Raw genomic sequence first — 25,722 nt, forward strand, 5'->3', positions numbered from 1 at the left:
TTCTTCCTAGCCACTTCAATCCTTGGAGTGATCCTGCTTTCTCAACAGTATTGCTTGAAAGTGTGGTGGAGGCCTGTTCAATTGAGCCTTCAGGAGGGCATAGGAATTATTGTTCCTGTTGTAAAAAAAAATGTACAGGTTCATGGGGAAAAGACAGGAGTTTGCACTAGGTCAAATTGCACACTGAGCCATTGTAAACACAATGGGCTGGATTACCTACTCCTATACCATAACAATTCTGTCTCTCTGTTAATGTTAAAATTGAAACAATGGCTCCACATGTCCAGTTGTAAAAGTGTTAAACTGGGAAAGAAACTTAGAGATAGCGGCAGACTCACAACATTGCTACTTTGTCCATTGAGGGCTGTTGACAAGAAAGGTGTTGCCAAAGTAACCTTAGCAAATTGCTGCAGTTTACCGTATAGATAAAACGTATAACACATCAACAGGACAACACAAAGCAAATTACATGCATGCAAATTGTATGGCAGGGACGCAATTGCTCTATTCCAAACCCTGTCACGCTACTTAGATGAAATTACAACTTTTTCTGTCCTGGTGAAGGTGAGCATTTCATTACACTGTGGTTTGAACTTTGTAAATGATAGAAAAACTGTTACTGATCAAAAGCAGTGTCCCATTGATGAGCACTCAGCCCTGCTCTTGATAACTTACGTTGTTGTTGTATTCATTGGTGACCCCCAAAATATTAATGGTTGGAGACTTCGTGGCAGTGGTGCTATTGAAGGTTAAGGGCAATGTCTGGGTTTTCTCTTGATCAAGTTGATCATTTGTTTGCAGTTATTTCCTGATAGTGCTACATCAGTTGTCACTCCAGGTCTGGATGTCATCTCTACTGTAAGGTGTCATGTGATGCTGCTGCTGCTGTTTCATTTTTAAATGCTTTGGGAATAGAGTTGAGCACTCTGAAATTGTCGCCTTATGATGAAGGGAAGATAATTAATTAATCAGATGAAGATGGTTGCCTGAGGTCAACTGTCTGAAGAAATCTTGCAATGATACTCTGAAAGACACACTCATCTTCTTTTGGATCAGTTTGACTGAAGCCACTTGTTTAAGATACGCACATTTCAATATGCTTCGAGGGTTACTCTTTGTTGGGCTGAAGGGCCTGTTTCCACACTGTAGAAAATCTAATCTAATCTAATTAGCAGTTAGCTCCAATGCAGAATTAGTCATTTTATGTAATACTACAGGCAGTGATAAAAATGTTGTAATATAGTCACTTCATGTTTGAAATCCATTTCATGTGACAGTCTGAAAGAAAATCTGAATTTTTTTTTAAAAAACATGTTTTGACATTATTATGTTGAAAGGAATATTCAAAAATAGGGGTGACTAATATGTGACACATTAATATCAGGAACAAATGATGCGGTTACACAATTGAACATCACACACATTGTGTTGAATGTGTCTTTAATGCAAAACAGAAAAGGCCATTGTGCCAAATGCTCCTCTTTTTTGGGAATATTGATAAGGTAATAGGCATAAGTCATTCAGCTCCTCAAGTCTGTTTCACCACTCAGTTAGGTTATGGCTGAGAACCAATCCGAAACTTGGAAGTTATTAAATCGATGTTGTTTTAATTGTTCTATGATCATGTAATATTCTGTGATTCTGTGGTGAAGCAGTTGATATAAGTTAGCATCCGTTCCATAACAAGGTTATGTTCTTAGGATAACATTTCCTGTAGAATTGGGGTTTCATCATACCATGATTCTAAAATGAGACAAGGAAGCCTCTCTTTCCTTCCCTCCAATTTTGAAAATACTCAGGCAGTGGGCAATTCTGACCAAAAGGCCTCAAATCAGGCCAGACAATTTAAACAGAGACAACCAATCAATGAAAAGCCATCCCTAAAGTGTAATGGGTAAGGACCTGCTTCTCTGCTCTTAAGCTGGTTCAATCATATGCTTGCCATTGATAATTCATTATCTGCAGGCCAAGAGCTGCCCCAGGAGAGGCAAGGATGGGAACTGAAATCTGGGAGCAGAGGGACAAGAGCAGGAGAAGGCGTAGCTCCTGGAGATCTTTGGCTTGAATGGTAAACCAGTGGAAGGCGAGAGTGAGGCTGCAAGAGGGGTGTGGAGGAAGGAGGAGGCTGCAGGATAGGTTCCAAGAAAAAGAATGGCTGCAAATGGATTACAGGGGAAGATACTGTGAGAGTGCATTGAATGAAGAAAGGCTTCTAAAGGATTGAGGGAGAAAACGAAGATGGTGAGAATCAAAAGATATCTCCTGAAAATCAAAATGAATTAAAAGAAGTTGATCTCTGCTTAGTTACAGTGTAAGCTTGGGTTCTAACTCCAGATTTTATCTGTATTTACATTATAAATGTACACATCTATGCATTACATCAGGCATGTATGCCTTAGTTGTACTGTAAGTATTTCCCTCATTATTGGAAATTATAAGCTATTTGTCCAAAACTGTTTTAAGCAACAAGCTTCCATATTTTACAGACAAGGACATCATTTTATGTTCAGATTTCTTTTTGTTGTTTAAAAAATAATAATGTTCGTGCTGGAGTTGTTAGGAATTACTGGGGTAATTAAGTATAGGTTTGGGCTTGATATTCACCAAACAAAGTAACATTTTATGAGGTGGAAAATTGAGAATAAATTCGGTTTTAAGTTACTGTGTAAAACGTTTTAGAGTTTCAATTCAGTGCCAAAATACATTCTATGCATAAGTGATATTAGAAAAAAATCACTTCTTGTAATTCTAAAGTAAAAGCAAATAATGTTGAAAAACTAGATGTGTATTTTTTTAATGAAGTGGATTAATACTCCCTGGAAAACCTCTGATACTCATTCCATTCGATCAAAACATTCACAGTATGTAATATATTGTGAAATACACATTCAGTCAATTCCAGAAAACGTATCTCCTATTATTTTTAGTAATTTCAGTGTCACTGTGACAAGCAAAACAAAGATGAAAAGTCAAAACTGCACCCTTTTGCATCTTAGAGATTAGAATGCCTCAAACATTGTGACACCCACTTTGTGGATGTCAAACAGGGCACACTTTTGGCAACCAAATCCTTATGGTTAAGGGCTGTCTGAAAATAAGGTAGGGAATTTTTTTGGCCTCTGTAGGATGGCACGGTAAAGTAAGCATTATGCTTCAGTGCCTATTTAGATCCCCTCAGAAATTGGCAGTAATATAATGGAAATATAACTAGCCTGGTGTCAGATGGATCAACGCTGAGACCTTAACTATTTGTAGATTAGTTCCAGGAGTTGCAAGGTAGCAACATTCTATTTTGCTGAACGGTATTGGAAGGGCAGGTGCTTATTCAAAGCTTTTTGATAAGTCACTCAGGTCAGTTCAGAGGAGGAGAAGTCATCGTCTGGAGTTGAGAAAGTGAGATGGTCACTAGCTCTGTGTTAGAGTAAACTGTGTGAAGCTTGGAAGAAGCCAGTAAGCATTAATGCTTTAGTGCACCTGAGAGATTGAAGCTTGAAAATCTCACAAACAGTATTCTTCTGAGTGCTCAATGTATCACTTAGCTGCCTATTAATTCTTACAATGCCTCCCTGTGTTGTGATAGCACAGAGACATCAAACCGCTCTTGACTCCTCTTTGAGTACCCTACTCAGAACCTGTGTAGCTCAGCTGCCTTTCCGGCTGTACTGCAGCACTCCTCATTTGGAGTCTACATCTCTCTGTCTGTTTTTTTCTTGAATAGACTAGATTTACACCAGAGTGAAGTTTAACTTTGGGTGCAGTCAGATGGTAAACAGACACGGTTTAGATTTTAGGTCAAAGGTTTGAGGTCAACTTATACCCAAAATATATGAAAAATGAAGGATATTTTGACATAAGTTTAGAGTCAGTTTTTCTATAAGTTTAACCATTACTGGAACATAGAGAGTAAGAAACCGAATGGGGCTTTGCAGGATAGATGCAGAGTGGATATTTCCTCTCATATGGGAGTCTATAACCTTGGGGTACAGTTTCAGAATAAGATGGCAATTAGGACTTTTGTTTATGAGTCATTACAGTGACCATTTAGAAAACTGGTAGGATGGGCCTTACTCTGGAAGTCCTGCTGTATTCCCAGCACCACATTTCTTGTTACTGTTTGTTAAGTGCTGCTTGCATTTAAAGAGAGTTGGTTACAAGCCCCACGTTCTGCATTCTCAACCTCATCAGCTTCATTTCAGAGGTGAACATGTCTCATTGTCATACAATTTGTATGGACTATGCTTAACTGACATCTTTAAGTGATCATATTAAATTGTTTAAGTCATCTTTTTTTCAATGCATTTATTTATTTGGACAAATTAAGATGTGCAAAGTCTTTGAAAACTTTGTTATTGATAGTTAAATATCTGATACTTTTAAAAGGCTGGAGAATTTTTGGCAGTTTCTCACTCATTATTGCTATGTAGGTCAGTGCGTCAGTTGTCATGGAGCATTGAAGAAGCCGTGGAGATATTTGGAGGTGGGGCATGAATGGGTAAGGAATGTACATGAGGCCCTGAGGAGTGTTTGAGGGGTATGCAATAAGGACTAGAAGCCCTAACGTCTTCGAATATAACTGACACTAGGTCCCAGACAACTGAGAGTTGACCTTGGATCTTGCCCATCCTTGCAGCTGCCAAACACTCTGCTTCCACATTGGGTTTTGCTCCATCACATACCACAGCAAAAGTTGTAATTTTTAAAAATTAATTTGAGATGTGGGCTTTGCTGGCTGGGTCAGCATTTGTTGCCAATCCAGCCCTAGTTATCCTCCAATACATCAGGGCACATTTACCATGATGAGTTTGGTATATTGGGACATTTTCCAACTTCCTGCTTTGGTAGCCAAATCCCAGCCCATAGTTTCAGTCAAGGTTTATTGAGATAACAAAACACTGTACCATGTATGTCACCACCCACTGTCAAATAAGGTTTCAGGATACTAACAGCATGAGCAAATGCATCAGATGCTATAGTTTTTGAGGTCCTCAGTGCAGGATATGGGTTGTGAACTGGTGCACATCCTTATTACTATTAACTTACATGCAAAGGATGCTGACGTCCTGGATCTAGTCAGTTGCGATATATGATTGCAATCTGTGCAGCATAGTTATTTTAATCAGCTGCCTGTTTGGACTTGTTTTGACACATATCTGGGGTAGGTGGAACCCAAGCCCTCACCTCTGAGGTTGGGACAGTACCACTGTGCTACAAGAGCCCTATGTTTGCAGGGTAACTTAATGCAAATTAGCCAATGTTACATGATTGGGCAGTAACCAACCATCACTTGTTGGGAAGACCAGAGAGCCACATGATAAGATGCCTTCAAAGTGGAGATAATTATAAGCTATCAGAAATTACAAGTGTTCCAAAATTGAGCATGTAGTGGAATTTAGTGATTAAAGGTTAGATTTTAGTAGAAGTTCAAATGTTGGTGTATAATATGTAAACCGTGCCGCCCACCGTGCGTGGTTAGCACTGCTGCCTCATAGCGCCAGAGACCCGGGTTCAATTCCCGCCTCAGGCGACTGACTGTGTGGAGTTTGCACGTTCTCCCCGTGTCTGCGTGGGTTTCCTCCGGGTGCTCCGGTTTCCTCCCACAGTCCAAAGATGTGCAGGTCAGGTGAATTGGCCATGCTAAATTGCCCGTAGTGTTAGGTAAGGGGTTGATGTAGATGTAGGGGTATGGGTGGGTACGCTTCGGCGGGTAGGTGTGGACTTGTTGGGCCGAAGGGCCTGTTTCCACACTGTAAGTAATCTAAATCTATATCTAAGTAACAGTACCAAAGTTCCTGGATTCAAAATATCTAAAAGCAATTAATGTTTTTAAAATGTTAGTTGTGCAAGTAAATTGCTATCAAATAAAGTCATAAATCATTTCTTGTATTTTTCTGAAATCTTTTTTCAACAGTCATTCATTTCGCTGTCATGATTTGTTTTGTAGATAGCCTTGGGAACAGTAACAAATGTTGAAGAAGCAGTGAAATGGCTGAGCTACACCTACCTTTACGTGCGGTCGCGAGCAAACCCATTAGCCTATGGGATCAATTACAAAGCTTGCCAGGTAAAATGTAGATAAAGTTAGTGCGTACTTGTGTTTTTTCCTCTTTCTTCTGGTACAAACTGCAATCTGAGAACAGATATTTGTCTCTGTAGTTACTTTAAAAGATGTAAGTTTGTAAAGAAAACATTTTTTGTCATTATAAATCCACATAAGTACCTTAGTGTACTGACATTGTGACTGAACCCAGTGCATTTATTCTGATTGTTTTGGTAGTAAACATATTGGAATTGTTGCACATTAGCATTCAATGATTCACTGCTCAGTGTCTCATCAAAACAACTGTCGTGCTTCAGTTGACGTGAAATCTCATTCTGTTTCATTGTAATGGAAAGAGTGATTAATCCTCAATGTGGTACAGGAAAGAAAGAAAAGAAAACTCACCTGTTGGGTTAAATTGCAAAGACAGAAGTATAATGGTAAAGTTTATTTATTGTCTGCTAAATACCATTATCTTTTATCTGACTCTACCCTTTTGTCCTAATTATGTCCACTTATATCCTTTATTCAGATGGACCCTGGGCTGGAAAAATACAGGCGAGATCAAGTCATAGAGGCTGGCCGAAAACTAGACAAAGCCAAGATGGTTCGTTTTGAAGAGAGGACTGGTTATTTTTCTGTAACAGATCTTGGTAGAACTGCCAGCCATTACTATATTCAATACAATACTATTGAGGTATGGTTTTAACAATTTTGAAACTCGATAATCTGAAATTGTTCGGAAGAATACCTTGTTTTGAGTTCAGTAAAAAATAAGATTTTTTTTCTCTATTCGGTGTCAGTGAAATCCAGGATAAAATATACAAATGCCCTTCATCATTAATTGGGGCAGGTTCTTGGATCTATTCCTATCTATTGCATTTTTTTTAGAAAATAGTCTGGTTTTACATCAGTAGTGAAGGTGTTTGGTTAATTCATTGATTAATTGAGATATTTGTACTTGCATCATGACAGCCCAAATAACAGGTTTAATTGTAATGCCATTATTGCCACTTTTAGATCAAATTTCTTCATTTTTATTTGAGGGGAGATGGGATTTAATCTGTCAATGCTGACTGGCTATGTTGACCATTTAACAATTAGGTTAAGCTTAGGTTATGTCACAAAGATCATAGAATATCTCTTAGTTTAATAATTGCTGTGCTGTTTATTAGGAAAAATGGGGTGAATTTCCTGGAAGGGCATACTTGGCTCGAAGCTCCATAGTCAGTCTGTTTTGCTCTGGCAACATTATACTAAAATTTCTTACAAAGTTGAGGCTAATATGTAGTGAGCATTGGTGATAAAACAGAATTGCTACTGTTAATGTCCAGTGTTAATGTTGTGAGGCTAGACACAGAACTAAACAGCAGATTATTTTTCCATAAAAATGAAAGTAAAATTTCTTGTATCTGAGTTATGAGTTTACTTTTTTTTAAAAGTCTCATGGTTTGTAGGCATTGCTGGTTGAGTCAGCATTTATTGCTCATGCCTAGTTTTCCTTGAGGAGGTGGTGGGGTTGAACTGCTGATTTTCATGTGCTATAGGCAGGCCCATAATTCCATTAAGGAGGAAATTTCAGGATTTCGACACCTCATACTGAAGGAAGGATGATATATTTCCAAGTCAGGTGGCTGATGGCTTGGTAGGGAAGTGGTTATGGGTTTGGAAGGTGCTGTGTGTAAGGGCCTTTGGTGAATTTCTGCCTTGCATCTTGTCGATAGTACACACTGCTGCTACTGAATATCAATGATAGAGGGGATAGATGTTTGTGGGTGTCATGCCAAACAAGTGGGATGCTTTGTCCGGGAGGATGTCAGGCTTCTTGAGTGTTGATGGAATTGCACTCATCAAGCAAATGGGAAGTATTCCATCACACTCCTGATATCTTGTAGTTGGCGCACAGGTTTTGGGAGTCAGTTGGTGAGTTATTTTCTAGCGTACTCCTGGCCTCTAGCTTGCTCTTATAGCCACAGTATTTACATATCTAGTCCAGTTCAATTTCTAGTCAGTGGTAACCCCAGGCTGTTGATAGTGTAGGATTCTGTGATGGTAACATCAGTGAATGTCATGGGGTGATGGTTCGATTAGTTGAGGGCAGGGAGGGACTGCAATTGTCTAGGCCAGATTTGGAAGAGTGCGGAGTTTTGAAAGGTTTCTGACACTGGAGAAGGTTCGAGAAATAGGAATGTGAATGAATAGAGAGATTTCAAAGCAAGGATGACAGGTTTTATTATAACTAAGATGTTTACCAACACACTTTATTTGTGCCAGTATCAACAAGGCTAGTTGTAATTCAGAGTCAAAACGTGTGGCGCTGGAAAAACACAGCAGGTCAGGCAGATCCGAGGAGCAGGAGAGTCGACATTTTGGGCATAAGCCCTTCATCAGGAATGTGACATTTCTGATGAAGAGCTTATCCCCAAAATGTGAACTCTCCTGCTCCTCGGATGCTGCCTGACCTGCTGTGTTTTTCCAGCGCCACACTTTTCGACTCCGTCTCTCCATCATCTGCAGTCCTCACTTTTTCGGTTAGTTGTACATACAGGGTCAGTAGGTTACCTGAAAGGCATAGGATGACTGGAATTACTGTACCCAGGTTCGACAATCATCCCTTTAGTGAGACATTTTACAATTGAAGTCACATGAAATTTTCTCCATGTCCAAACTCTCCAACAGAAATAGAAACATCACATCACTGGGTTCAGCCTAAAGCTATAGAAATGTATTGCAGTAATTGAAAATATGCAGAGACAGAAAGAAAGTGGCAACACAAAGCTTTATGATAATACTGTAAAGTAATTGCCCCAAAATTTGAAAGCATATTTTCCAGAATATGTTTTACAACATCTGATAATCTACAAGATTTCCCGCTGCAATGTTTGTGCATGGAGACAGTGTTTTAATCAACATTCGCACCAAATTCTGTTGATTTTTCACACAAACTGAAATAAAGCTGAAAGAATGGTCTACGTACTTTGGAATATCATACCAAAGAGCCTTTGAGCATAGAGCTGTTAGTCAAGTCAGACATTTACCAATTGAACTGTTATTTGAAGAAGCTTTGGGTCTTTCTGAACAATTAAAAAGGAAATCTTTTTCTATTACCTAAAGGGTTTCAGGATGTGGCTAGTAAGTCATTGCTCTAGAAGTGTTTATGAAATTTAGCCTGAAAACCTTTGGGATCTCTATCTGACATGGTCCTTAAAGGTTTGTCACAATCACAAGCAATCTAGTTCTGTTTCACCACACAGTAGTAAAAAGTGCATACTTTGCTTTTCACTGATATAAACTAGTAGCCTGAAAAACTTGATTTCTTTTTATGTAATAATGTGGTGCCATCTTGCAACTACTGCTTTAGTATTTGACTTCCAAATCAGTTTTTTTTCTACTGTTTGCTGTTCATGCTTTATTGTGATGACCTCATTTATAAAATCACCCCAACATGTAAAAAGGCTGTGATGTAAATGAGAGGCTAGCTGAGAATGTATTCACAACTCCTTCTCTTTCATTTCCAGACATTTAATGAGCTGTTCGAAGCTCACAAGACTGAAGCAGACATTTTTGCTCTTGTATCTAAAGCAGAAGAATTTGAGCAGATCAAGGTAAAAAGATTTGAGAACTGAAGTGCTAGTTGCTTCACCGTCAATAGTTGAATAGCTGATGAAGGCTGACAGAGCCTAGTTATAGTTGCTGTTAAGTTTATTGTCACGTACTCACAGTGAAAGGTTTACAAGTTGCCGCTTATGGCGCTACCTTAGATACAAAGGTACAAAGCAGCAAAATAAATAAAATAAAGCTAAAAAATTTAAGCATGACACTCCTTCTTACTAAAAAGTAGAAATTTAAAAAACACAGTTAACAGTTCAACACCACAGTCCATAAGTGCCTGGCTATGCTGGGCTCGCACTCCTCACAAGGTCTCAATCTCCCCCAGTTCCAGGCTTGATCTCACCCTGCTGCCAAATGGGCTGTCTACTGTCATGACCTTGCAGCCTGTTTCTGCTCCTGCTCTCGCCACTGGCCATCTGAAGCTGTCTCCAGTTCAGGAGGAGCTGTCTGCTCTCACCGGCAATTGCCCAGGTTGTATGTTCTTGCTCTCACTGTCACTCGGGATGATTGCCATTGACGCCGAGGACCCCACTCATCATCACTTTGGATTCGCCCTCCCTGTGGTGGCTCGATCTCCTCAGCACCTCTCAAACTCACACCTTACAAGAGGTAGGTAAATTAAACGAAGAAAAGAATTAGTGAAAGAAGAAAAAGAAAGTAAAAGCGGACAGAGCAGATGAGCCCCAAACAGGAGCCCACACGCTGTGCTGCTACTCTGCTGCCATTTTGGAAATGGATGCATCTATAGTTGATTTGTAGGGAAGTACTTTTTGCTTTAACAGTTATGACTTTGAAATTGTTAATAGATTGGGCATTTATGAGGTTGAACTTAAAGATTTGCAACTTTAAAACACTCATACAATGATAAATGAAAAAGCATCCACTCATACCAGGCCTACATACACTGGGAACCATTTAACCGATTAATGAATTTAAACTTCAGTAATTGTATACCATAAGTAATTTAGCAATTAGAACTCTGAGATTTGTGTTTTTATTGAACATTGTTCAAAGTAATTTTGAAAAGCAGAAGATAGTGCTAAATCTGAGATCAAAGTACTTGTGGATTTTGGTTCCATTATTACCACAAAGCAGTCACTCAGAAGGTAAAACATTAAACCTGCAATTGATAAGCATCTTTTACTTAAGCCAACAATATGCCTTGACTCCTGCCTTAGAAAATTACTATCCATTGTACTAGTCTTGATGCTTGTATTTATTAGTCCAACCACCCTCATAGCTTTGCACAACAGTCAAGTGATTGTCAATTGACTCTCACTGGCAAGAACCTTATGTCACTTCTTCTGCGAAGGTGTACCATAACAGATGCTACATAGGCATTTTACAGGCCGTGGTAGACCTTCCCTGTGATCAAGGATCCCAGGAGCAGATGTCTCTTCCCCTGAAAGCTAATGGCAGATCAGAGGCTGACAGCTATTCTTTATCTCCAGTGCACGACCAGAAGCCCAGGATCAGCAAATGACCCAGGCCACATGTGAGTGGGGTGTAGGATAAAAGGTCAGGAGGTTTCTTTCACCTATAACCTCCCACCCCACTTCCCAAAATTGGGTTCTTCAATCAGAAACTCTAACTGACATTGAAGGATCCAATGACAGTGTTTGTTTCCCGGGCTTCCTGTCTGATGACTACCCTGCCGACCACTGACCAACATGGGATGAGGCCCTTAAGTTTGCATTAGTTGCCAGCTTAAGGGTTTCCCCTGATGTTGATATGGGAAAGTCATTCAAAAGGATATCCTCTCTTAATTAAGAGCAGAGAAAGGAATCTTTCAGTTTCGTCTTCTGCACTTTGTTTTATCCACATCTTGACTGTAATTCTTGTTCACTTCTTCCAACTTCACAGCTTCTGCACATACTAAAGCTTTGAAGAATTTCAAATTACTACAATTTTTACAATGGTTCTCAGCTGGTCAGAGCGTAAAATGAAATCCTTTGTGTCAGGCAACAATGAGCCTAGAGACAGGCAGGAGACTTAACCGGCATCTGCCTTTGTTTCTGACTCCCATACCCTATGAGACCTCTTCCCCCAATAAAACATAACAATTACCTTTTCTGTGGGTGACACTCTGGCCAGAGAAGTGGGTGTTAGACCAGCAGCAGCCTTGACCTTACTAGTTCTGAAGTCTCCAGCCTCTGACTGGTCCCTCAGAGTAGATGGGGCTACCTTGTCCTGGGTCCAAATCCTAGTGGAAAGACAACCAGCAACCAAGCAACTGCCTGTTTGCCAGAAGATCCAACAGACTTGACAGACCACAAGTTTCCCTCCTCCAATCTCACCTGCCTTTGAAGTAAACGAGGAAGATACTGCACATAATGTCTGTTGTAACTACTTTAAGGCTGTAATATATTGCCACCTTTTCTTTACCGAATTAGTGCAATGAACATATCAACTTCAATACATGATATGACTAGCACACTGTAGGTTTCCTCTAAATACAAAACCAGAACAGTATCCTGGAATGATATCATATGTCACAAGAGTGCATCAGCTCAACTATCATGCACCCTGATCATAAAATAGTTTTGCTGTGCAATAGTTTGAAGGAGCAAAATTGCACAAATAATTCGCTATGTTTTGAGGATTGTTGGAATATTGTATTCGTTTTGTTTAAATGCGCAATCTGGCCAAATATTTTCTTTCATGTCGGTCATCCTTGAATAGCAGCTTATTTAAGTCAAAGATTTTTTTGTGTGTGTGTGAAATAAGAGGGAGGGAGACAATCATCTGTTTATCTCAAGGAATTATACAGTCAAATAAAGAATTATTTAATTCTTCACATTGAGGAACAATGGCCTATCACTTCCTTTGCTTGACACACAATAAATGTCAGATAAATTGAAATGAAAGGCTGAAACCAAACATTCTCCTTACCTGAGTCGCAGTCTAGTAGGTCCTGTGTTCTGGTTTGCAGAGAATATGGTTTAATTTACTCTTTGTTTTATAGAATTAACTGCAAGATTATCTGAATTTAAATCCCCAGTTAGTCAAGAGAAAATTTTAGTTCAATGTGAAGTTTTATGAATGAATTAGCTACTTTGTCACGTAATCTTTTAAGGAAGTTCCAAAACTGCGCATGGAATGTGTGGGAAAATATCCCAGTGTTTCTCAAATCTGTCAATTTTGTGCCTCTGAAATAGTGTGTGTTCTATATCGTGCAGTAAACTGTATTTAAAACTAAAAAGAAAAGAAAGAGGCTTCAGAGATACTGAATCCATTGGTTAGAATATTCCAAAATTCCCTGGATTCTAGGAAGGATCCAATAGATTGGAAAATGCTAATATAATGCATTATTCAAAAAAAGAGCGAGGCAGCGAATAGGAAACCCCAGACTCGTTAGTTTAAAGTCTGTCATTGAGAAGTTGTTGGATTCCATTATTGACGAAGTAATAACAGGATATTTGGAAAATTAAAGTGCAATCTATCAGGATCAGCATGATTTTATGAAGGGTAAATCATTTTGACTAATTTGCTAAGAGTTCTTTGAAGGCGTAACTGGTAAAGTGGATCATGGGGATCCTGGAGCTGTGGTATATGCAGATTTCCAAGAGACGTTTGATAAGTGCCGCACAAAAGGTTAATATACAGGGTAAAATCCTGTGGTTAGAGGTAATATATTAGTTTGGATGGAGGTTTGGCTGACCAGCAGAAAGCAGGCAATCAGGATAAATGACTTGTTCTGGTTGGCCTGATGTAACTAGTGAGGTGTCATAGTGTCTGGTATTGAACCGCGACTATATACAATTTATATTGGACGACATGATAGCACAGTAATTAGCACGACTGCCTCACAGCACCAGGGAACTCGGTTCGATTCCAGCATCAGGCAACTGGATGGATGGAGTCTGTACATTCTGTCCATGTGTGCGTGGGTTTCATCTGGGTGCTTTAGTTTCCTCCCACAGTCCAAGATGTGCAAGTTAAGTGAATTGGCAATGGTAAATTGCCCATTGTTTCCAGGGATGTGCAGGTTAGGTGGATTGGCTATAGGAAATGAAGAGTTACAGGGAGAGGGAAGGAGGGTAGGTCTGGGCAGGATGCTCTTAAGAGGGTCAGTGTAGTCTCGATGGACTGAATGGCCTGCTTCCACACTGTAGGGATTATGTGATCCTATGATGCTGTTAATGACTTAGATGCTGGGTAATGTTGCCAAATTTGCAGACAGCATTAAAGTAGGTGAGAAATAAAAAAAATTACAAGTGTTTATGGATCCTTTAGGTGACTGTGTCAAAAGTTGGCTGATGGAGTTTAATGTGGATAAATGTAAGGTTATTCATGTTGGTTGGAAGAATATAAAGGCAACTTCTTAACTAAATGGAAGGAAATTTCAGAGTGCTTCAGTGCAGAGGCATCTGCGTGTCTGTATGAATCACAGAAATCAAGTATGTAGATACGACATATCATCAGGATGGCAAATGGAATTTTGGCATTTATGATGAAAAGAATAGAGTGTAAATGTAGGGAAGCGTTGCTGCAACTGTGCAAGGGATCAGTGAGACAACGAAGAGTCTAGACCAATCGAGTCATACAGCACAGAAACTGACCCTTCGGTCCAACCAGTCCACATCAAACATAATCACAAATTAAACCAGTCCCACCTGTCTGCTCCTGGCTCATATCTTACCAAATCTTTCCTATTCATGTATCTATCCAAATGTATTTTAAACGTGGTGAATGTACCCCCATCCACCAGTTCCTCAGGAAGCTCATCGCACATGCAAACCACCCTCTGTATAAAACGTTTGTCTCTTACCCTTTTTAAAATCTCTTTCCTTTCACCTTAAAAATGTGCCTCTCGTCTTGAGGTCCCCCATCCTAGAGAAAAGTCAACTGCCATTGACTCTCTCTATACCTCTCAATATAATGTAAACTTCTTTCAATCATCTCTCAACCTCCTTCACTCAGTGAAAAAGGTCCCAGCCTATCCAGACTTTCTTTATAGCTCAAACCTTTCATACCCAGCAACATCTTTTGAACCCTCTCCAGCTTGATAATATCCTTTCTATAACTGGTGACCAGAATTGGACACCGTATTCCAGAAGAGGACTTACCAATGTCCGGTACAAATTCAACATGACTTCCCAATTCCTATACTCAAAGGACTGAGCAATGAGGGCGAGCATGCCAAGCGCCTTTTTAACCACCCTGTCTATATGTGATGCAAACTTCAAAGAATTATGTATTTGCACCCCGAGGTCTCTCTTGGTCCCCTTATTTAAGGGGCGCAGTTGCATTGGAGGCAATGCAGAGGAGGTTCACTAGACTATTCTAGAGAAAGGGTTTTGTCTTGTGAAGAGATATTGAGCAATCTATTGCCTACACGGTCTAGAGTTTAGAAGGCTGAGAGGAGAGCTAATTGAATTATGTAAGATGTTGAAGGGGATTGACAAAGTATATGTAGAGTGGATGTTTCCTCTTTTGGGGTAAAAGAGCATCAGTGCAATGACAAAATCTTGCTTGACCCCAGTTTGCAAATGTATTAGATCAGTGGTAGGTCTATTGGTGAGGTTCAAGGTTTGCATGTCATCATGCAGCAAGCACACAAAGGTGATTAATTTTTTGGGGCAACTAGATTTGAGTAAGATGCAAAGTAGTCCTGTCCAGTTGCTTACGTCAAAAGTCAAAGAAAGCCAAATATTTAATTGCAGAACCTAGAGAGCAATAACCCCAACTGCATTACTTAGTTTACCAGTAAAGACTATTATACTAAAGCCTGAACTTTAGCAGGGTATTTTCACAGGATTTGCTGGATTTGTCGTTTACCGTGTATTTTCCCATTAGAAAGGGTGATTACATCACAAAAAATACTTCATTGCCTGACTGTAAAGCAGTTTGCGACCGCTGATAGTTTTAAGAACTTTAAAAGTTTTCAGGATAATGAAATGCCATGAGATCAAACAAGCTTAACCCAATTTTTCCAGCTCAACTCCCTTTGACAAACTTCAGCACACATCCATTCTTCCTGCAGATATAGTTCAGTTTATATTTTGAATCATTTTTTGCCTAGCAGTAACAATTCAACAGATTTATTCGCTCTCCTTCAACAATTACTTCTGACAGGCTCATCATGAACATTTGGACCCTGGTATTTGAGTATTTCATCAGAGTGAACAATTGCTTCTTTTTCAAAGAAAGCTAGTTGAACTTGCTTGCCCTTTCCTCATGATCTCAACTCCAGATGTCCTGTATTGTCTTTGCTTAAAATGTATGGTTTTGAGGATCATGTAATTTGTCTTCTCATTTGTTCCTAACCCAATTAAGTACGATATAGCTTGTTAACAATTTACTGGCAACAATATCTCATAATTTGATATTGTTTCCCTTGTAACTTATTTACCGTTTATTTAAATATCAGCAAATAACCCACTTTGCTTATGATTTCATCAGTCCACAGTCAGCATTAGAACAGTGGCTGTCAGTCATTTCTACCAGAATAACCTTTGAAAAACAAAATGCCTACAATGAAATCTGTTGGGAGCTGCTAAATGAACTTCTGGCACTTACAAACCAAATATTTTGCAAGTTACTTGTGTCTCCAATTGGATGCATAATTTTCAAATTTAGAAATTAAATAAATGTACTGAGCTTGTTTATCACTAGAAAATTTTTGGCTTAATTGAAGTTTTATAAAAAACTTTTTATTATAATCGCTAGATTAATATCAGTAGCGGATTGAAACTTTTGGATACATAGAGGCCTCAATTAGCGACATGGTCAGAAGGCTGTCCCTAGGCTCTACTGCTATGAAAATAATCTGGATGGAGATTTCGAAGGCAGCAGAGTATCAACTCCTTTGAGTAAATGCTCCTTCAGCCATAAACCAGCCACAAACAAGGGCATTTAATTCTGGAAGCAGAAATTCTCCCTGGTCTGTGTCTTAAATGAGAGATTCCTTGTTCTGAACCTATGCTCCCTGGTTCTAGTTTCTTCTGCAAGAAGAAAACATCCTCTCAGCATCCACCTTGTCAAGAATCTTTCTGTTTCAATAAGTTCACCTCTTATTCTTCTGAACTCCGATAGGTATAAGTTCAAGTTCATCGTAGCCGGTGATACGATGGCTCAGTGGTTAGCATTGCTGCCTCACAGTGCCAGCGACTGAGGTTCGATTTCACCCTCGGGTCCCTGGCATCTGTGCAAAGTTTGCACGTTCTCCCCATGTATGCGTGGGTTTCCTCCAGGTGATTTGGTTTTATCCCACAGTCCAGAGATGTGCAGGTTAGGTAGATTGGCCATGATAAGTTGCCCATAGTGTCCAGGGATGTGCAAGCTAGGTGAATTAACCATGGGAAATACAGTTTACAAGGATAGGATGGGGGTGTGTGGGTCTGGGTGTGATGCTGTTTGGAGAGTCAATGTGGATTTGATAGGTCAAATGGCCTGCTTCCACACTGCAGGGATTCTATGATTCTATGACTTTTCCTCATAATTCAACCTGCTGGAGTAGGAGGGAGACTCACAAAAAACTGAATCACTGGGATCCTTTCCAGGGCAGACGGGGTCTGAACAAGATGGATGGGTTGCATATAAACTGCATGGGCACTAATATCCTTGCTGGGAGGTTTGCTCGTGCCACTTGGATTGAAACCAATGTGGCAGGGAGTGGAAACCAGAGGAGTAGGTCAGCATATGGAATGATTGAGGAGAAGGTAGAGGTTAAATGAAGGAAGTTTAATAAAAGGAATTGGAAGGACCCGCTTGATGAACATGGCTGGACCGACAGTCTCAAGAAAATTTATTTTAATGCAAGGTGTATAAAAGGTAACACAGAAAGCAAAGAGCTTAGAGTCTCGATTAGTACTTGGAACTATGGTGTTGTAGCTATTACAGAAACTTGGTTGAGAGAAAGGCAGGATTAGACCTCAACATTCCAGGGTTTAGATGTTTCAGTCGAGATAGCAAGGGGTGTTAAAGGGTGGGGAAGTTGCATTATTGATTAAGGAATATGTCACAGCTGTATGAAGAGAGGACACCTTGGAGGGCTCACTCAGCAAGGCCATATAGATAGAACCCAGGAAAAAGAAAGGTGCAATCACAATGAAAGGTTTATATTGTAAAACAGTGGGAGACAGAGGAACAGATATTTAAGCAGATCGTGGAAAGATGTAAAAACAGTTGGGTTTGTGATAGTAGATGATTTTAACTGAAAGCAAACAAGTCCTGTCTGATATAAAGGAAGCAGGAAAGAACATAAACAAAGAATTAGGAGGGCTAAAAGTGACCATGAAATATCCTTGGCAGATAAATTTAAGGAAACCCCTGTTTATGAATATATATTAGGAGCAAGATAGCTAGCAAGAGTATAGGTATACTCAGAGACAATGGAGGGAATTTGTATGTAGAGCTGACAATCTTGGTATTTGCTGGAAAATTGGAAACTGAGACGTGACCTGATAGAAGTACATAAAATTATGAGAGGTATGGGTAGAGTGGATAATTGTCGTTTTTTTTAAGAAAGGAGACCAAAACTATATATAATGCTCCAAGTGTGGTTTCATCAACAATTATAACAAGGCTTTCCGACTTTTTTACTCCAGTCCCCTTATAAAAAATGTGGACATTAATTTACCTTCTAAACTACTTGTGTGAGGACATCCAGAATTACTCAATCCCTTACATTTCATAGTCTAACTACATCTGAATAATATTTAGCTTTTCTTCCCTTGTTTCTACCACAGTGGATAACCTCCACATTTCCTACTTTACACTGTATCTGTCAGATTTTTGCCTAGTCACACCGATCTATGTCCCTGTGTAGACTTTTGTGATCTTTTCATAACTTATTTTCCCACCTACTTTTTGTATCGTCAGCAGATTCTGCTATAATGCAATCAGTCCCTCCATCCAAGTCTTTGATATAGACTGTAAGCAGTTGAGGCCTCAGCGTTTTCCAGTGCCAGACGACCTGGAAATATTACATTTGCCTCAGCTTTCTGTTTCCTGCTAAACTTTTACTCTGCTCACACAAATGTATTCCCCTGAAAATCTTTTCTTGTATAGTAATCTTCACGTGCAACCTTACCTTTGGAAATTTAAATATATCTGTTGGTCGTCCTTTATCTATCCAATTTTATATTTTCAAAAAGGCCTAAAAAATTGCCGAACACCCTTTCCCTTTCATGTAACTGTTGCATTCCCTTGCTTGTATTGATCTTTTTTCTTTTAAATCTCCTGCTATACCTCCTTAGTCATGGATTCCTGCATTTTTGCAATTACAAATGTTAGACCAACTAGACACAGTTTCCCACTTTCTGTCATCTTCCTTTTAGGGATTTTATATTTGCAGTTTCCCAATCTGCTCAAGAAATTGTAGTAAATATATATATACCCTATCTTTGCAGCTACTTCTTTAACAACCTAGTGTGCAGGCCTTCAGGTCCAGGGAACAAACTGCCTTTCCTCTCATTAGTTTTCCTCAAGTCTTTTTCTTCAATGACGGCTCCTCTTTTTCCCCATTTATTTCCCAATATTCTTGACTGCTTTTGGTACCTCTGGCATGATGACACAAAAAAATGCTTGTTCAAAGTGTCCGCCATTTCTTTCCTCTTATTATTAATTCCCAAGCTTCATCCTCTAAGGGACCAATATTCACTTTAGCTACTCTTTCTTCTTACATATTTATAGAAGATCTTGGTATCTATTTTTATATTTTGCAAGTTTACCCTTGTATTCCGGTTTCTCTTTTTTTTCAACAATACCTCATGTGTCCCTAATAGATGAATGCAATTAGTTTTAACAGCAGAGTCACTTTTAAGTTATTCATTTGCTGTTATCACCTGCAGTGCCAGGAAACTACAGCAAACTTTGCTTCACTGTTTCTGATTACTAGTGATACAATCAATAAAGCCAATTATAGTGAATAACCAAAATATTAGAAGACATGTTAGTGAAATATTTCATCAAACTGTAATGTTTTACAAAACTTTTAATTCTGTAGCCACATTCCTTATAGCCTAAACTCTGCAAAGGTGATATTTTTAAAATTCTGAATTTAGTGAAACTAAATTTAGCTCATTTTCCTATTTATATTAGATTAGATTACTTACAGTGTGGAAACAGGCCCTTTGGCCCAACAAGTCCACACCGACCCGCCGAAGCGCACCCACCCATACCCATTCCCCTACATTTACCCCTGCATCTAACACTACGGGCAATTTAGCGTGGCCAATTCACCTAACCTGAACATTTTTGGACTGTGGGAGGAAACCGGAGCACCCGGAGGAAACCCATGCAGACACTGGGAGAATGTGCAAACTCCACACAGTCAGTTGGGTCTCTGGCGCTGTGAGGCAGCAGTGCTAACCACTGTGCCACCGTATCGCCCACAAATATATATAGTCCTTTTGTTTTTATATCATTTATTACATATCCAAAATATACTTTTTAATTAGAATGGTCTGTTATTATAACACCTTTGATGGGAAATTTTATCAAAATCTCTAAACTCTTCCTTACACTTAATTAGTCATACAGTCATACAGGAGTGAAACAGACCCTTTGGTCAATTTGTCCGCACCCATCAGACATCCCAATTTGACCTCGTCCCGCTTGCCAGCATTTGGCCCCTATCCCTCTAAACCCTCCCATCCAGCTGCCTTTTAAATGTTGTAATTGTACCGGTCTCCACCACTTCCTCTGGCAGCTCATACACCCACCACCCTCTTGCATGAAAAAGTTACACCTCAGGTCCTTTTTAAATATTTCCTCTCTCATCTTAAATCTATGTCCTCTAGTTTTGGACTCTCCCACCATAGGATTAAAGTCTTGGCAACTCACCCTATCCATGTCCTTCATGATTTTATAAACCTCTATAAGGTCACCCCTCAGCCTCTGACGCTTCCTGGAAAATAGCCCCAGCCTATTCAGCCTCACCCTATAACTCAAACCCTCCAACCCTGGCAACATCCTTGTAAATCTTTCTTGCATTCTCTCATGTTTACCAACATTCTTCTTATAGAACGTCGACCAGAATTGTATGCAGTATTCTAAAAGTGGCCTCATCAATGTCCTATAAACATGACATCCCAACTCCTATATTCAATGTTCTGGCCAATGAAGGCAAATTCTTCATAGTGTCTTCAGAAATACATAAGGGGATAGATTTCCTCCCTGCAAATGGTTATTAATATGTCCAAATGTTTTTTTGTCTGCACAGCATGTTTTCTCATTGACGGTATTTTTAAAGTGTTAGGGATGTTCAAGTAATGTATAATGTATAAATGCTGAGTGTATGGCCTTGGTATCTCTTTATCGTTTGAACAGAATTCTGCTTTTTATGTCTTAGTTTTTTTTCTTTCTTGATGATGGTACTTAAACTAACAAGAGACTCTGTAATTTGGCCATAAATCATCAATAATGCAACTTCTTCAAATATTTTCCAAAAATCTACATGTATAATAGATGGATTATCTAGTCGTATGAGGTGAAGAACTGGCATTTCTTTTAGTTGCGAATGTTTGATAGGATTAATATGTCCTTTATTTTCATGGGGCGGTCTGAGTTCTATAAGGTCTGCTTTGTATGAATCATTTAATGTTTTACATAAAGTGTTTCTTTGTGTTGATATAGGTAAGAGAAGAAGAAATGGAGGAGCTCCTTCAGCTGCTGGATGATTACTGTCAACTACCTGTCGCAGGGGGAGCAGAAAACACCTATGGGAAAGTGAATATTCTTCTCCAAACCTATATTGGCCACGGAGAGTTGGATAGCTTTTCACTAATTTCTGATACTGCTTATGTTGCACAGGTGAGTACTTCCACCTCTCATTCATTTGACGGATGTAGTTGAAGACTGCGGTACTGGAAAAGCACAGTATGTCAGGCAGCATCCAAGGAACAGGGCATAAACCCTTCAGCAGGAATGGGGGGTGTGAAGGGGGCTGAGCGATAAACAGGAGGGTGAGAGTGGGGCTGGGGGAAAGTAGCTGAGAAGGCGATAGGTGGATGCTGGTGGGGAGGGTGGAGCAGATAGTTGGGAAGGAAGATGGACAGGTGGGACAGGTCAAGAGGGTGGTGTTGAGTTGGAGGGTTGAATCTGGGATGAGGTGAGGCGTGGGGAGATTTGGAAACTAGTGAAGTCGATGTTGATGCTGTCCAGTTGAACGGTCCCAAGGCAGTCGATGAGGCACCCTTCCTCCAGGCATTGGGTGGCTTGGATTTGGCGGTGAACGGAGGCCTAGGACTTGCATGTCTGTGGAATTGGGAGGGGGAGTTGAAGTGGTTGGCCACAGGGCGGTGGGGTTGTTTAGTGCATGAGCCTCTGGATGAAGCACTTGTGGTATGGTCCGCTTTTTATTTGTGTTTAGGTTTCTTGGGTTGATGATGTCATTCCTGTGGTGATCTCATTTCCTGTTCTTTTTCTCAGGGGTTGGTAAATGGGATCCAAGTCAATTTTGATAATTTGATTTATCACCAAAAGAATAAATGGAGCAGTTGGCATCTCTTGGTTTGACATGTCATGTCCCAAGAAAAATGGAATCTGTAATGGGTTTCAATAGAGAATTGGACAAATAATGGAAAGTATTGGAGAAGAGAAGGAGAGTATAACTAAATTTACATTTATTTGCATTCTCATGGAATGTGTGTATCACTGGCTAGGCCAGCATTTATTGCCCATCCCCAATTCCTCAGCAGTTATGAATCAATCCCGTTGCAGTGACTCTGGGGTCACATGGACATGATTAGACAGAGAACAGATGCAACAGGAAACAACCAGTAAGACTAGAGGCTACAAAAATATTGGGACACAACCTGTAGAAACATATCGGAATGTAGAATTGAAGTCAAAATCAAATCAGCCAAGATTTTGATGAATGCAGAAGCAGATTGGAAGGACCAAGTGGTTTACCTTTGTTCTTTGATTATATGTAACCAGACTAGGTGACACTGGCAGATTTATTTCCCTAAAGGGCATCAATGAACCATGTGGAGTCTTGTTTTTAATGACATTCAAAAATGTTTACAAGGATTATGTTAAACTGGCTTCTTTTCTTAATTTAACTCTAAATTTTTTTCATTGCATTCAAGTTTCACCACTACCTAGCACGGGGTTGTGGATTATTGGTATTGTGACAAAAGCACTTTGCCTCCCATAATACCTCTCAGAGAGGTAGCACAAATGCGATGGAGTAATTTTCTTTGTTGTGCAGTTCTTTGGAACAACGAAGCTGAAATGGGGGAATGTTTTTTGAATAAGTTGTTGACAATGTAAGTTAAGAGCATTCAATTAATATGAAATAAATGTGAAACTGTAGGAGTACTTTTCTTCAAGATTACATATCAAATGTGCCTGAATTTCCATCTTAAAATTTCAATGTTTTTGGAAGCTATAAAAGTCATAAGTAATTGAACCCAGTCTTGAACATCTGGATAACTACCTAGAAAAGAATAACTTTTATATGGATCACAAGGACCATGTACACTAATATATCAAGTTCATATCTAAAAACTTATTATGTCTGTATTCTGAGCAAATTGCTACTATGGTAATTAGTAGAGCTCACATGCTGATAATTGGCACATACTAACTACATTGGATACCTTCAAATAACTTCTGCATTTGCAGCTTTTTAATTCTGATTTTAATTTAATTAAGCATGGTGCAATTTTGTTTTCTTTCCCCTGTGGGAAACTCATCAAGCCATAGCTACTTTATTACTTCCTCAGCTTTTTATAGTGTTATTTCGTTTCTGTCGAGAGAGTACTGCATTTTATCATGGACGTAAAGAAAGTTGAGCTCCTCTAGGTTATTTTTCTGGTCTTTAAACTGCTAATAATATGAGAACAGCATGAGATACCCCAACTTCTAGGTGGCAGTCCGCATTTTATTTTTTCCTATTACTTATGAGAGTTAGTTTGATAATGAGACAGAAATAATGTTATCTAACGTAAGGTGATATTTTTCAGAACTTCGTTTGTGAGCTTTATGCTGAGTCTCCAATTTGAAGGCTGTAATGTGAGCATTGAAGTTGCAGGCTTGTTCCTTGTTTCCCAGCCAATTGTTGTGCCAGTGTTCCTGACTGTTAAAACAATCATTTATGTTGCCAAAAGGGTGAAGAATATTTAAGCTGAACATTGATCAAGTCTCTTGGCCCAGTAAATAATTATTTCACTTTACAAAAGAACATACGGTGGCTCAGTGGTTAGCACTGCTGCCTCTCAATGCCAAGGACCCAGCCTTGATTCCAGCCTCAAGCATGTCTGTGTGGAGTTTGCATGTTTTTCCAGTGTCTGCATGGGTTTTCTCTAGTGCTGCGTTTCCTCTGACAGTCCAAAGATGTGCAGGTCAGGTGGATTGGCCATGCTGAATTGCCCCATAGCATCCAGGGATGTGCAGGTTAGATGGATTGGCCGTAAGAAATGCAGGGTTACAGAGATAGGGTGGCTCTTCAGAGGGTTGGTGTGGGCTTGATGTCCCAAATGGTGTGCTTCCGCACAGTAGGGCTTCTAGGATTTGCATAAAACTCCAAAGTGATGCATGGATATGATCCACTCATGAAATTCAAATCTGTTTCATGACAGCCTTCGAATCTATCACTTTTCTTTAGGATTGTTTCAAATTTGAACATTTTATTTATTTTTATCTGATCATTAATAGTAGCATTAGGTTGATTTGGGGATCTACTAATTTTTCTATATTTAATATCTTTCAAAAAGTAATTCAGTAATATATTTGCCTCTTGCTGCTGTTTGGCTAACTCCTAATTTATAGGAGAGGATGCAATCTAGACTTGGACTATGGGGGTGTTGTCCAAATTGATGCACAGCTCATAGACTCAACCACAGAGTCAAAGCTCTGCAGTAGCTGTACCTTAAATAAACTCCACATTTCAAGTGTGTCCATTCCCTGCAGTTTCCTTCCCCGTCCTGTGCATCCTAAATCTTGCCTAATCGCATCGTAATTGCCTTTTCCCCCAGTTATATCTTTTTCCCTGCAGTATATACCTATCCCTGTTCATTGCTATTGTAAACATAACTGGATTATGGTCACTATTGCCAAAGTGCTCACCTACCTCCAAATCTAACAACTGGCCAGGTTCATTCCCCAGTACCTCATCCAATGTGGCATCACCCCTTATTGGCCTGTCTACATACTGTGTCAGAAAACCCTCCTGCACACATTGAACAAAAACTGACCCATCTAAACTAGTTGAACGATAGTATTCCCAGTCCATATTAGGGAAGTTGAAATCCCCATGACAACCACCCTCTTACTCTTGCTCCTATCGAGAATCCTCTTCCTATCCTTTACTCTACATCCCTGGAACAATTCAGAGGCCTGTAGAAAACTCCCAACAGGGTGACCTCTCCTTTTCTGTTTCTAACCTCAACCCAAACTAATTCCGTGGATGAGTCCTCAAACATTCTCTCTGCTGCTGTAATACTACCCTTGATTAACAATGCCACACCCCCGCCTCTTTTACCATCTTCTCTGTTCTTGCTGAAACATTTAAATCCTGGAATCTGCAACAACCATTCCTGTCCCTCCTCTAGCTTGGGTCATCTACAGGCCATTAAATGGAAGGGAAGATGTGCAGAAACAAGTTTCCAAGGAAATTACAGAGGTACAAAAATGATAAAGTAGCAAGATTAGGAGAATTTAGTTGTCCAGCTATTGACTGGAATAGTGTTAGTGTAAAGGGTAGAGTGAGGCAAGTGGTCCTAGAATCTGTTCCAGAATAATAGTGTGATTCCAGTACAGGACGCACCAACATATCAATAGGAAAACATTTAGGGTGCAGTGAATATTGTACCTTAAACTTTATAATGACTATGGAAAAGGACAGCGTAATCCAGAGTAAAAGAAATTAACTGGGTTAGAACCCATCTGTGCTAAATGAAGTGAAATCAAAGGTTGGCGGGCAAAACCGTAGCTTAACCATAGCTACCTTTAAATAAGAGATTTTGAGCACAGTCAAGGTGTATTTCCTCGAAGGGAGTGGTAGGTAAAGCAAGTCCAGAGCCTCCTGAATGACAAAAAAAATGAGCTTATAGCCCATGTCTGGCAGAAGCTGCAGTGGGAGAGGCAGGCTGAATGTAGAACGTTCAGAGATGAGGAGA

The 25,722-nt window shown here is 39.6% G+C and overlaps 1 protein-coding gene across 3 annotated transcripts in view; it reads left to right on the plus strand.

Moving 5' to 3' along the window:
- Positions 1 to 25,722, plus strand: part of ascc3 (activating signal cointegrator 1 complex subunit 3) — a 550,255-nt gene that overhangs the window by 327,751 nt on the left and 196,782 nt on the right. For all 3 annotated transcript variants that reach the window (XM_072553139.1, XM_072553156.1, XM_072553148.1), the window contains exons 17-20: positions 5,942 to 6,061; positions 6,570 to 6,734; positions 9,556 to 9,642; positions 21,233 to 21,409. In XM_072553139.1, the coding sequence (XP_072409240.1) occupies positions 5,942 to 6,061; positions 6,570 to 6,734; positions 9,556 to 9,642; positions 21,233 to 21,409 (549 nt within the window). The remainder of the gene's footprint in view (positions 1 to 5,941; positions 6,062 to 6,569; positions 6,735 to 9,555; positions 9,643 to 21,232; positions 21,410 to 25,722) is intronic.

Source organism: Chiloscyllium punctatum, chromosome 3 (genome assembly GCF_047496795.1).
Source record: "Chiloscyllium punctatum isolate Juve2018m chromosome 3, sChiPun1.3, whole genome shotgun sequence".
NCBI lineage: Eukaryota > Metazoa > Chordata > Chondrichthyes > Orectolobiformes > Hemiscylliidae > Chiloscyllium > Chiloscyllium punctatum.